This window comes from Ixodes scapularis, unplaced genomic scaffold (assembly GCF_016920785.2).
Source record: "Ixodes scapularis isolate PalLabHiFi unplaced genomic scaffold, ASM1692078v2 PGA_scaffold10__122_contigs__length_95168666, whole genome shotgun sequence".
Classification (NCBI taxonomy): Eukaryota; Metazoa; Arthropoda; class Arachnida; order Ixodida; family Ixodidae; genus Ixodes; species Ixodes scapularis.
Genome location: NW_024609836.1, coordinates 46729855 through 46743145, shown reverse-complemented (window position 1 = coordinate 46743145; position 13291 = coordinate 46729855). Strand labels below are relative to the sequence as shown.

Below are 13291 nucleotides of genomic sequence, written 5' to 3'. Positions count from 1 at the left end.
GCGCCTTGATTTAGGCTTGGTGAGTTTGAACTGTGACAGATGCCCAATCTGTCCCCTTAGCCAAAAAGTTTGGAGATCCCTGGCCTAGAACATTGTGAAAAGTTTAAACGAAAACTTGATAACGCAGAAGTATAAAAATCACGTTGCTGGTACCTCCGTTGGTTATGTGGTCCTGTGGCGTCACGTCGCATGGTGGTGTCGCTCGACCGCATAACTTTACATCACATGACTGCGTAACTTGACTTCACAGTGTCATGTGACCACGTGTATTGACGTCGTAGTGCCATGTTACCACGCAACTTGACCTCACAGTGTCACTGTCCATGTAACTTGATGTCACAGTGCCATTTGACCAGGCAAGTTGACAGTTGACCATGTAACATGACTCAGTGACGTCAGGGTGTCATATGACCCCACCAGGTAGGTGATGCAACGAGACACTATTCAACGCCTGTCACATGACCGCTATCTGCTAAATTTAGTGGGAAAAAATTTATACGAGCTTGATTGTGCTGACAAGGAAGGCCTTACACTTATCGGCGTTTGTCTGCAAAGTCCTTGCTGAAGGTTCTTCCTGCTGCTTCCTAACGCTTCTTGCATTTTCGATTAGTTCGCATATATTTTGCGGCCGTCTGCTTTGTAGGAGCCATGGCCTCAGTGGAAAAAGGAAGAAGTGTCTGAACGGCACTGCCTCACCACGGAGCAAGTGTGTCGAAGTTTCGCTCCCATTTCTGACAAACGCCGTCAGAGAGTATAAAAATTCAAAAGCGCAAACACCAAGGAAAAGAAGAGGGGACAGGACAGAGCGCTTACTCCAACTCCTGTCCTGTCCCCTCTTTTTTTCCTTGGTGTTCGCACTTTTGAATTTTTATACAGTGTGTAGCCAACTAGCCCAACAGTTAATTTTGATACAGCCGTCAGAGAGCACTGCATGACAGGAGCCCGAGGAACCGTCCTCATTCGGCCAAACGTTTTCAAGGTCGCAAGGCACGCGACCACGAGGCGCATATTTACTTCGTATTACTCTCGTGGACTGGACATAACGCTGTTCAGTGTTGGTTTTTTGTTACAGTAAAACATTACTCATTTTTGTGAAATTCGGCCGATAAAACACATTTTGCATCAATATCACAGCCCCTCAAGTATGCATTCTACGTTATTCAAACTTTATACGTAGCATGAGGCGATTAATTCTCTTTTCCTTTACCCCGCAGGTTCCCCGCTGTCTCAGCCCACGCTGAAGCGCAGCAGCAGCCTGACGCCCCCTTGCTCAGCCACAAACCCAATGCACCAGTCACAACAGCAGCAGCAGGGGTTTGGGCCCGGCCGGATTCCGGGCCCCCCGCAGCCCCTGTCGGCGGGGGACTGGCGCTGTGCGCCACCCCCCAGAGACGCCGACGGCAACACAGGGGCCCCACCCCTGTCGCCCCAGAGCAGCGTGGCCTCCTCGGGGTCCGAGGGACACGGGCCCGAGGACGGCCCTCCCCGATCGAGTTTTGGCCTGGACGGCGCCGGCATGAGGGGTCAGTTTGGGGGCACCCTCCCTCTTTTTCCTGGGGCCTTCGTCACCTCGGAGTCACGCCCTAGAGTTTGTACGATATGTTTGGAAGAAGGGATCTACCGTATTTACACGATTGTAGGTCGGCTCGATTGTAAGTCAACCCCCCCACATCGCACACCAGCAAAAAAAAAAAAAAATTTCAGATGAGCATTTTATTGCGAACACGTAAGAACGGCAAAGTATCTGTTAAGAAAGCCGAGCCTCCAACACGGGATCGATGCCTTCTGGCGTGCTTTGGCTGCACATGCAAGTGCAAGGTGCATGAGATGGCCAGGCGTTGTCGGAACTAGGAAGTTCACGCTGGAGGCGGGACAACTGAATCACTGTCGTTCTCACTCCGTCCACGACTAGACTACGACTCGTCCACACTGGTGATGTCAGTCCCGTCGTCATCACTGCTATGTTCTCGAAGCACATCGTCGGCATCGCCCAATGAAATCTCGCACTTCGCAAATGACAGCATCAACCGCATCTTCTGCGCTTGCTCGGTGATCGCGTTGGACGTCACGAGTAGGGACCAATTGTGCACGTTTGCGGCGTACGTTGCAAGCCTGACCTCCAACTCCGGAAGGCATCCCCACCTATCCAGACTTCGGCCTGCGGAAGCTTCTTCGTTTGCCGTCACACTTTAAGATTCCGCGCCAGCGCAGACTCCACTGGAGCATCACCCACTCCGACGGGGTCGAACTTGCGTCCAACAGCGCAGTTGTCGGTTGCTTCTGAGTGAAGAATGGCCATTAACGAGCACCGAAAACCTAAACTGTCCGGATCTTTTGCGTTTCAATACAAATGAACATACAGTAGTTAGCGTACCAGCATGATCTCGTACTCGATCAAACGATGTGCGACCGTGAATCGTGCGAAAAACTGCGAAGAGAGGCCGCGGCGCCACGGGTTGAGCGAGCCAAGTAGAGGGGCTTTAGCCAAGCGAGCCGTGAGGCTGTTCCAGCGGCCTCCGGAGTGGCTCTTACGAGAAGTGCCGCCACCCCCCGGGAGTCGGGCGCTCCGTGCTCTGTGCACCGCCGTGCATTCGGGTTAATTTGTGAATCGCTACCAATGATATTCGTTCGCGCTAATAAAAAATAATTAATTTGTAAAAAGAGCACACAAAAACAGTGTAATGCTAGGGGTACAGCCGGCTGAACTCGTAACAAGCCGAGCTGTCCATGGTATCGCGATTGTTTCGTTTTTGCCACCGGTGGAATGATTTGGTTCGATTACCGTATTTACTCGCACAATGAACGCACCCCCCAAGTCGGCTCTCAAATTTTTGACTTTTTTTTCACTCGCGTAATAAGCGCACCCCCAACTCGGACGTCAAATCAAAATTTTGACCGCCTCCCCCCACGCGCGCGAAATGAACGCGCTTTTCTATCCTGGTACAGCGAGGTCGCGAATGCATGGGCAGAACGGGGGGAAAAAACGCCTTGCAAAAGGCGTTAAAAAAATTCGCAAAGATCCAAGGGAAGCAAGAAAAAAAAAACATGGAGAGTAGCTTTTTTTTTTTTTGCACAGCGCGGTGTGGATTTTGGGTTCGCGCGCCGCCGCGCGCAAGGAGGTAAGAAAGAGAAGCGCTCTAAGCGAACGAAACAGCTTGCGAAAGGCGGCAAAAAAACAACAAACAATAGCAACCCAAGGAACTGAGAAACAAACAAAAAAAAAGGAGCTTTTTCTTTTTTTTGCACAGCGCAGTTTGTTTGGGGGGGTCGTGCGTCGCGCGCGGCGCGCAAGGAGATGAGAAAGATAAGGGGAGAGCCCTCACCTAAGCAACGCCTAAGCAAACAAAACAGCTTGCCAAAGGCGGCAAAAAAAACAAAAAAAACTAAAGAAAGAAATAAAGAAAAAAAATTTTTTTTTTTGCACAGCTTAGTTTGGTTACGGGGTCGGCGCCCCGCGCAAAGAGATAAGAAGTTCGATTTTTCAGGATAAAAGGTTCGTTCATTATGGAAGTAAATACGGACGCAAAAATTTTACTTGGCGTAATGAACGTTCCCCTCAACTTTGCATCGATTTTTCGGAAAAAAAAGTGCGTTCATTCTGCGAGTAAATACGGTATAAGTCGATCAACCCACTTCAGATTTTCAAAAATTGAAAAAAGGGTCGACCTACATTCGTGTAAATACGGTACCATCTTCCGACAATTTTAGGCCGTCGCGAAACTACCGAGAGCAGAGATAGTGCCGTTAAGTGAGCTACGCATCGACGTACTGGGGAGTGTTTGGCTCATAATTATGCATCGATGGATAGCTCAGGTCTGCTACAATACCGCCTAAAATAGAAACACGCTTAATTAGTGGCAAGGACAGTTGAGGAAATTTCGGGGCTCGAAGAACACGTGAGTGTACCCTGATGAGCACCCGGGTTCCTAGGAACCCAGGTTAAGAACCTACTGCTTGAAGCAGCGGTCTCCAAACGTTTTGGCTAAGGGACCAGATTGGGGATCTGTCGCAGTCTCAAGGGCCAGAAAATAAACGAGTGAATCTAAATAAGGAAATACTAGGTAAGTAAACATAAATAAGCATCTAAATCAGGGGTGGCCAGAGTGACATTGGGTTAGAATCGCACACAAAACTACAAAAGTTGAGAGCTGCAGAAAAAAAAAGGTGGGGGGGGGGGTTACTTTTAACAAGAAACATTGATTATAACAAATAACACCAGGCAGCATAACATTTATTCAACCGCTTATCAAAAAGGAATTAATGGTTCGCTAGCTGATGTCCGTTATGCGTACAGTCGCAGTCCGATTTTTCGGGTGCCAATAATTTGGAGTTGTTCGATATTTCGGACCTAAAGGAGGAACCCAATAGGAATAGTGCATATCGACGACCGATGTTTCGGATGGCTTGAAGTCCAAAAGTTTGATTTTTCGTACAATATTGTTGCGAGCGATCAGCGGCAAACGCTGTCGAGAAGCCGCCATTTTAGATTCTGTGTTAGCTACACATGGATTGGTTTGTTTTAGCAGCACTACCTGAGTACTGCCAAGTCCTACCACTAGGTGATGCCATGCTCCTGCTTTTTAGGGGCGAAGCTCCTTAGGGTCTAGCCTTGTCCGTCCGGCGTCCGTGCTCACATCGATCTTGCTGGTGCTCGTGCTCGTGATCGTGCTCGTGAGCTCACGTGCTCGTAAAAAAAAAAAAAAAAAATGATGAAAAAAAAAAAAAAATGTTTGCACAGTCGACAGGATTTGAACCTGTGCAGGGAGACCTCAATGTATTTCTAGTCTATCGCCTTAACCACTCGGCCAAGACTGCAGGACGAGTAGGGGGCTCTGAGATGTGGTAGTAACTCAAGAGCTGGGGATGTCATGGATGAAACGTTGCATGTAGCCGCTCAACGTCTATACAGGAGAGGGCGCTGCGGTCAAATGCGTATATAATCGCGTTACACTTTGCATGCATCGGCTCAACGTTTATAGACGAGATGGCGCTGCGGTCAAATGCTCAAATGCGTATATAACCACGTTTCATACCACACATTCTCTTCCTGACATAGATGAAATCAAACGAAAGGCTCGGCATGCTGCGGCTCAGCATCTACGCAGACAAGCACCACCAGAGCTTCGCCCAAACCAACATCATTCACCACGTGGAGATGTGGTCATTTTTTTTTTTTTCTCTAGCTGCACATCATTATCATCATCTTTGGTACCATTTTGCTTTGTTCATTCGCCATTCTGCAGTCGTGGACGTGCACCTCTCATCTCGTCTCTGCGAATTATGTTTTCTGACTTCATTGGCTTGGACGTCGTGGCTCCATCTGTCCTTCCGCCGCCTAGAGGTGTCACTAAGAAGCGTGGAAAGTACTCTACCATTCTGCTAAAAAAAAGGCAGTGCTTCTCAAGCTCATAGAAAATGGCTAAATGCAAGCGGAGGCATAACCTGAAGCAATGCACTATTGACGGCTTTTCTAAGCCTGCTTAGACGTAATAAAGGCAAGTTTTTTTTAATCTGCTGATTTTTCTGGACTGCTCAATTAGCTTGTCATTTTTTCGGTCCCTGCAAAGTCCGAAAAATCGGTCAGTGACTGTATACGGTTTGAAATTCTCTCTAGAACTATAAAAGAAACGGGGTCACTGGACACATCTGTGTGTCGAAAAGCTGCCCAGCTGTATGTATGTTGTCTAGTACAAGCCTGCCAAGACTGTGAGCTTTTTTTGTTTTAGTTCTAGAACTCTTTTCGTGTTGGGGCACAGGAGGAGAAGGTGGGCACTCTTATCAGGGAGCCGCAAGCTGCACTTGGACCCATGAAGAGCCACATGCGGCTCGCGAGCCGTGGTTGGCCTACCCCTCATCTAAATCATTAAATTTAAGCTAGAGTAGCAATTGAAATAAAGAAATGTGAGGTGTATTAATACATATACTTCATTTGTAAATTTAGTATGTTGCTAATTATAACTTACAAAGTTATATAGACCCAGAAAACTCGCCAAGCATAAATCAAAGTGCATTGGGATTTTGGTATATTCGCACAGGGCAAAAGATTAAAGAGGACGGTAGGCCCAATGATGACAACATGCAATAGTTATGACACAATACTCTAACCGCCGAATTCTCTAACTTCACTTCAATTAGAGGGGCCCCTCCACTTCCTCGAGGAAGGTGCGAGTGCCAACGCTGGCCAATCGCGATAACGGATCCGCCGTCGCGATTGGCCAGTGCCGGCCCTCGTGCCTTCCTCGAGGAAGTGGAGGGGCCCTTCTGTTTGAGTGAGGTTTGTGAATTCGGCGGTAAGTAGGATATACGAGTGTGCAAGAGAATTTTAACATAGTTACACAGACACGAAATGGGAGGCAATGAATGGGGATGCTAGCAATGACAGTTTAGAGTAATTAATGTGGCGAAAGAACCCGCGCTTCGACACAGTTTTCTCTCATTCTCTCTGATATCTTCGTTTGTGCTTTTGTTGCGTGTCGCAGTAACTTTTTTTTATGCGCGCTCATTTCTGCTTTGATGGCAGTGGGTCGCGAGCTAGATGTCGCCGAAAAGACTGCGGCCATTTGCAGCCGGCCGGAAGGCCTTCGTGGGCCGGCGATTCGGAGACGCCTGGCTTAGAGTGTCGACACTCCGTTCCCAAACCATCTCGTGGAAGCCGCCATTTCGATGCCTAGTGTAGAGCAGGTGCAATAGGGGATAGTTACAATTCCAAAATGCAACTTCCTCACCTTCAGATATGGTGTGGGGAAGCTTGACCAACATTGTGTTATGTCACGGACTGTTTCTAGCGTCTCTGGAGGAAGGAAAAGTGCTTCTTGCCATTTCAAATAAAGCTTCAGACGGTCGGACGCCATGGTTTGAGGCACCAAGGTGGATGAAGCGTCGTTAGTCTCGAGCGCAGCTTGTCTGGCGGCTTCGGGTGGAGGCAGACGTCAGTTGTCCGGGCAGGCCTAGCTTGCCGGTGGTGTTTTAATAGACCCGAAGAAGCGGAAAAACATCCTTTGCGCAGTCGGTGTGCGGTCGCCAGCTTCGTGCTTTGTACGACAAAAAACTGGAGTTTATGTGCAATAGAACTCCAATGCGTCACGGTGAACCGAACGCGCCAAACCTTCAGTGTGCTTCTTTTTCTGCGGACGAAGACTCGCGACGAGTTCTTGTAACTCTATAGCTTCGTTTAGAGTAGGTGGGAACTGTACGCGAGGCCCGTTGCGTTTTACTGTCGCGACCTGTTATAACGAAGTCGATTATAATGAAATAGCGGATATAGCGAAGTGACTTCTGATTCCCGTTGACTTCATTATAACCGGTCTCGGCTGTACCCCGGTGAATTGAGAGTGGCTCCCGAAGCCGCCCCCTTGCCTCAGAGTCCCGTGCCCGCACTTTGCGGACCCCGTCTCGTAGGTTGCTTCAAAGAGGCCTGCTTCTCCTCTGGCTGGTGCGCAGATGTCCCCGGGTGGCTGAAGAGCCTGCGACTGCACAAGTACGCCTACTTGTTTGCCAACATGAGCTACGACGAGATGATGAACCTCACCGAGGACAAGCTGGAAGCACAGGTGCACAGGGGCAGACTTTCCTGGAGGGACCTTGGGGGTAGTCTTGTGCTGCGAATAGTGGATTTTGAGTTCGAAGCGAATAGTTGTTTTGGCCGAATATTTTCGATTCGAATATCGAATAGTTTTTACACGCCATTTACTACTGTTGCATAATGCTTAGACGAAAACCCAGCTAAACCTGAGAAGGTTATTCCACTTGTTCATTTATAAGCTAAGTTTAATCTATCTATATTTATAAACTGTGACCTCAGAAGGTCTGATGTCTTGGGATGACAAGTAAATGACGGATTTGACATAAAATGAATCCTATAGAAATAGCCAACTATACCAATTGAGTGAGTTTACAAATCTTGCTATATAAAATATTCTTTCTTTAATCTCGAGTTAAAAAAGAATGAATCTCACATGAACACAGGTTGTGAAAGCATCTCTGCCTAACATAGTATACTCTTGCATGAAAGTTTAATTTTGAAACTTTTACTACAATGTAGATAGACACATTCACAAAGTTTCTATTTATTTTCAAATACAGTCGGCACGGGTGCACCATCACGCTTCGAATGTATATTTTTCTTCCAAGTACGCAATTACGATATTGTTTATCGCGGCGGGTTACCCCGTTAAGCGCGCTTCTTACCGAGCACCGATGTAATGCAGAGAAGCAACACCCGGGAAGCTCACTTTCACAGGTTTGGCTTCTCCGCAGCGCACCGGTGCTCGGTAAGAAGCACACTCAACGGGGCTAACCCGCCGCACTCAACACTTCGAAAAACGCGAATAGTGCAGTTTTTTCCGAAGTGAATATCGAATAGTGTAATATTCGGAAATACTATTCGAAATTTCGAATATTCGCACAACCCTACTTGGGGGGTCAAAGGGAGGTGGGACAAAGGCATGCATTCCCGTGTTTCGTGGAACTGTCGTGACTACCTTATGATTGGGACTCTATTCTGTACCAGTATAGCAGACACAGGTTCTGTCAAGCAGTGATACTGATATAAGGGTTACTGTAAGAACATTGCTCACCTAGTAATGATTTTTTAGGGGCGAAGCTCCGTAGGGTCTAGCCTTGTCCGTCCGTCCGGCCGGCGTCTGTGCTCAAATAAAAAGAAAAAATGTTTGGGCAGTCGACAGGATTCGAACCTGTGCGAGGAGACCCCAATGGATTTCTAGTCCATCGCCTTAACCCCTCGGCCACGACTGCAGGACGAATAGGGGGCTCCGAGATGTGGTAGTAACTCGTTGATGAAACTTTGCATGTAGCCACTCAACGTCTATATATACATCAGCACTATCTATGAACAAAATCAGTATCATCAGCACCACCAGAGGTTCGCCCCAATCAACATCATTCACCTCGTGGAGATGCGGTCATTTTTCGATGAAACTGACTTTGTTATTGAGGGGGTTCTTTCGTCTTACTGGGATAAACAAGCCCCACTGACAATTATTAAACCGTTGTTTGAAAGAGCCATGGCCTCTTCCGGTGTTATTGGTGCTGGGTATTTTACTGGAATTCAAACCTTGTTGCTTAGGATGCCGTTTGCTTGGGTATCTTATTCACTCGTATGAAGCACACTTCAAAATATGTGGGTTCTGAAGCATTCAATTAATTACATGAATGTTACTTTGAGTGGCAACATTAAATTATTGCTTAAAGAGCGGCGGGCTGTGAGAAAAAAAAAAAAACTCTCCCTCAATTCTTTCTTTCCTTTGAAGAAAGAGTAAAACTCTGCTCCTCTATGCAGAGAGTAGCTCAGAAACCCGCTCCTGTAGGAAACTGTAGGAAACTGGGAACCAGTTTTTTTTCCAGCAGACAACGATTCTGTAGGTGTGTTTTTAAGAGAAACGGTATTTTCGAAGGGGGACAACCGGTTGCAGCATTAAGGTGGCACTGACACCCCAAATGTGGTATTTGTTTTTGTTGTCAGAAACGCCGCAAATTGTAGTTATAGACACACAAAAAAATACCAAAACGAAAAAAAAAATTCTGTGGCGCGCATGCATTTTTGTTTTTGGCGTTCTTCTCTCCCACTCCTTACCTCCTCGCTTTTTATTTGTGATGTAATCGATTACGACATTTCTAATATTCAATAATGCAATTCGTAAAATGTTTTTTAATGCAACTGCAAATGCTGGAAATACTGAAAATCGGAGTCCAGACTGATGTCGCCTCCTGACTTTTTATTCTGGCTCAAAAAACATGGCGGCGCTCGGCGCATGTAGTACTGAGGATGATCAGGGAATCGGACAGTGGTGCCCGACGACCTCTTGGACTTCGAAAAGGAAATCGTCAAATGGTCAAAACAAATGTGTACCATAGTTTCGGTTGTTACTTCGCCAGGGCAGCCTTTGGTACGCGGAACCAGCGTGACGTAGCCCCTCACGTCGCTTACAAAAGTCCATTGCACAGTCTTTTCGACCTCGCACTGTTTCAGAGAATTTGAGATCGCTGTAAGAGCTCTAAAATCAAAGAATTTGAGATTGCTGTAAGAGCTCTAAAATCAAAGAATTTGAGATTGCTGAAAGAGCCCTAAAAGAACTTGAAACTCGAAAGTGAAGTGTCGTTTGCTCACGGCGATAGGCGGGACGCATGAAGCGGTTGATTGCGGGACGCGGGCGAACACGACACGGAAGCGTGAGAGAAACCTTTAGTTGCAAGACAACTCAATCTTTGACGTCGCTTCACTGGCGCGATCCACATGGACACTTTAAATTTGGCTTTTGGAAATTTTTTTTTTTTTTTTTTGCTTCAGAAATACTGAGGTCTTAAGTTTCGAATTTTGAGGGTAATTAATCTCCAGGCATTGTTTTTAATTGTTTCAAATAATAAAAAAAAAATATTTTGACCTGTCAGCACTTTTTTAACAATATTCTTTGTAAAATTCTAAATAAATTTTTACTGGATCAATTTTTTTTTTTTTGTGATATCTAGGAAATTTGATACCACCCTACAACAGCTTTCCCAAATCTCGCCTTTTCATTAAACGACGGCTGTTTGCCTTGACATTTTGGGGGGGGGGGGGGGCACTGAATTCCCTGCTGAAGCAGCCTGGTCGCGGCGAGCCCGTGTTCTGCGTGGGGTTTTGCGAGCTGATAGTCTTTTGCCTTTGTTCTTTCCCGGGGTCGTGCTGCCGAAGAATGTCACCAAGGGGGCCCGTCACAAGATCGTGCTGAGCATACGCAAGCTCAAGGAGAGGCCCGACACCTTACGCCTGCTCGAGAAGGTGCGTTCTGGCATTTTCCTTCTTGTCTTTCGCTGGTAACATTACCTTACCGAGACTTCAAAAATTGTTCCCCAATCTTCCCTGGTACTCGGTCTTTGCAGCTGTCATTTAGTGGTCCAGGTACTGTTCTCTCGTATACTGTTTCCTTTCCTCATTCATTTCTCCTCTTGCTCTTTGCCGTGACAATGTGTGATGTTTGACCACCCTAACTCGGTGCTAAAAGCTTGCTAATTTGTCATACATTCGACGCTCGACAATTCAAAGTTCATTTATTCCATTTTTCGGTTCGTTTAAAGCAGTGCTGCGGTCCCAGTAATTAGAGAAGCAAGTCTATGGGAAAAATTGCGCAGTAATTCGGAGTTTAACTTCTAAGACTGGTTAATTTGAAGGATTTTTTTGTTTGTGCTCGAGAAGTGCAGCAATACTGGGAGCATGGAAAAGCCTCACGATTATGCTGACCCAGCTCAAGTCTCACCACTGCACATTTTATAGTCTTTGATTACTTTGTGTACAATCGTGAAAAAGGGGGGAGCGCAGCTCGTGATTAAGCTGTCAGCCGGCCAAGCCAAATTAACCAAGACAGGCCCAGCCAAGCCAGCCTGGCTTCGGGCATGCGCATCATGGCGTTGTTTTCACGGAAATCAGGAAAGCAAGCACGGCCATGTGGCGTGTACGGCCAAGAAAATTTGGTTTTTGGCATTACCTAGCCCTACGAGGTGTTTTGTCCATCAAATATATTGATGCCAAGAAATGTGTCGTGATCTGTAGTCCTCTTTCCAACCATAACTTTGCTTAAGTTGTTGTGCCTAGGAACGATCATGTTGCTTTCCATACTGAGTGGCCAATCGCCTCTGATGCAGAAACTGCTTGTGGCACCATGAAGTAAACTGTTGAGTTTTTTAAAACAATAGCTTTATAGGGTCAAGCAACCTCAGCAGCCGCATAAGCACGAAAGGTACAGGTCAGTTAGACCGCAATCGCTAAACAATCTTGAAAAAAAGTGGAAGCCGTTTACAAATCCCTGTAACGCCGAATTGGAGCGCAGCTCTTGAGGAGGAGGAGTGAAGGGTACTGAGGGGAGGGTAGACCCCTCCTCCTCCCCTCATTCTTTAATATGCTCCGGGGGGGCGGTCACGTGACCTCGGGGGGGGGGGGGGGGGGTGTCACGTGACTTCGGGGAGGGGGGTCACGTGACCTCGGAGGGTCACGTGACCTCAGAGGGGTCACGTGACCTGGGGGTCACCTTGGGGTCACGTGACCTTGAGATGACCTTGGGAGGGGTCACGTGACCTTGGGGAGGAGACCACGTGACCTCGGGGGTCACGTGACCTCAGAGGGGTCACGTGACCTTCAAAGGGTCACGTGGGGTCTTGGGGTCACGTGACCTTGAGATGACCTTGGGAGGGGTCACGTGACCTCGAGGGGTCACGTGACCTTGGGAGTCACGTGGGGTCACGTGACCTTGAGATGAACTTGGGAGGGGTCACGTGATCTGGAGGGGTCACGTGACCTTGGGGGTCACGTGACCTTGGGATGACCTTGGTTACGGCGACGCCGCTCAAGCCGGGAACGGGCCCCTAAGAGCTGCGCTCTAAAAAATTACAACTGGTGCCTGGGACCAAACCCAGGTCACTGGCCTAGAAGCCAAGCTTGCTGCTGACTGAGCTCCGGACCCAGCATGCAGGAAAGGGGGGAGCAGAAGCAGGTGATGTCAGGAAATGTCCAGAGTGGAGAGGGGTGAAAAGGGCGATAAAGACAGGAATAGAAACGGGTAGTTTAGAAAGAATGTGGAACGAGGAGTGAAAGGGTAGGAAAGGGCACTTCCGCTCTCTTGGTGACCCCAAAAAATGAGCGCAAAGGCTTTGTATTTGGATGGAGCTGAGGGGAAGTTCCTGTAGCCTCACAAAGATATGATTGTGTGGCGTAATCTGTTTCTATACAAAGCTGTGCCCTAGGCACCACCTTAACTAAGAGCACCACCCACCTTATAAACCTACCGCATTTACCATAAAAACCCGCGGATAATGCAAAACCATTCAAGGATGGCGAAAATTTTCTGCGTAAAATGCCACCGAGGAAGTTTTCAGAAAAATATGTATTTGTGTCGTAATTTACCTTAATCACTGTCATCACTTCCATCAGACTCCTTGTCCGACGCCTCCTCCCAAAGGTAGTCAGTCGTCTTCAACTTCCGTGCCGTCGAGCGCATTTGAAATCCCACACTTTTTGAAAAAGTGAACGACGAGCATGCGCCAATGCAGTGAAAACCTGGCGCGGCACATAAAGTGAGCAACCCAATGTCAGCTCACCAAAGTTCTCTTGCCTTCTGTTGCAGCAGCTTGATGTTTACGGCAAGATGCAGTTCATGTTGCTCATTTACAAAGTTGCTGAGATTTACCTCGACTTCGGTGAACACGCCATTCTTTGGGCCTCTAATGCTTCTTCTCATTCCGTTGCACTCGAACAGAGCTTGCTTTTGTCGTCTCCATCCGCGGTTTACGGCAGATTGTTGTC

The 13291-nt window shown here is 47.5% G+C and overlaps 1 protein-coding gene across 5 annotated transcripts in view; it reads left to right on the top strand.

Annotated features, from left to right (window-relative positions):
• Window positions 1-13291, top strand: part of LOC8034657 (protein Smaug homolog 2) — a 94018-nt gene that overhangs the window by 65098 nt on the left and 15629 nt on the right. For 3 of the 5 annotated variants that reach the window (XM_042288193.1, XM_042288195.1, XM_042288192.1), the window contains exons 6-8: window positions 1215-1523; window positions 7399-7550; window positions 10691-10777. In XM_042288193.1, the coding sequence (XP_042144127.1) occupies window positions 1215-1523; window positions 7399-7550; window positions 10691-10777 (548 nt within the window). The remainder of the gene's footprint in view (window positions 1-1214; window positions 1524-7398; window positions 7551-10690; window positions 10778-13291) is intronic. The other 2 variants (XM_042288203.1, XM_029991101.4) reach the window with 1 other exon arrangement.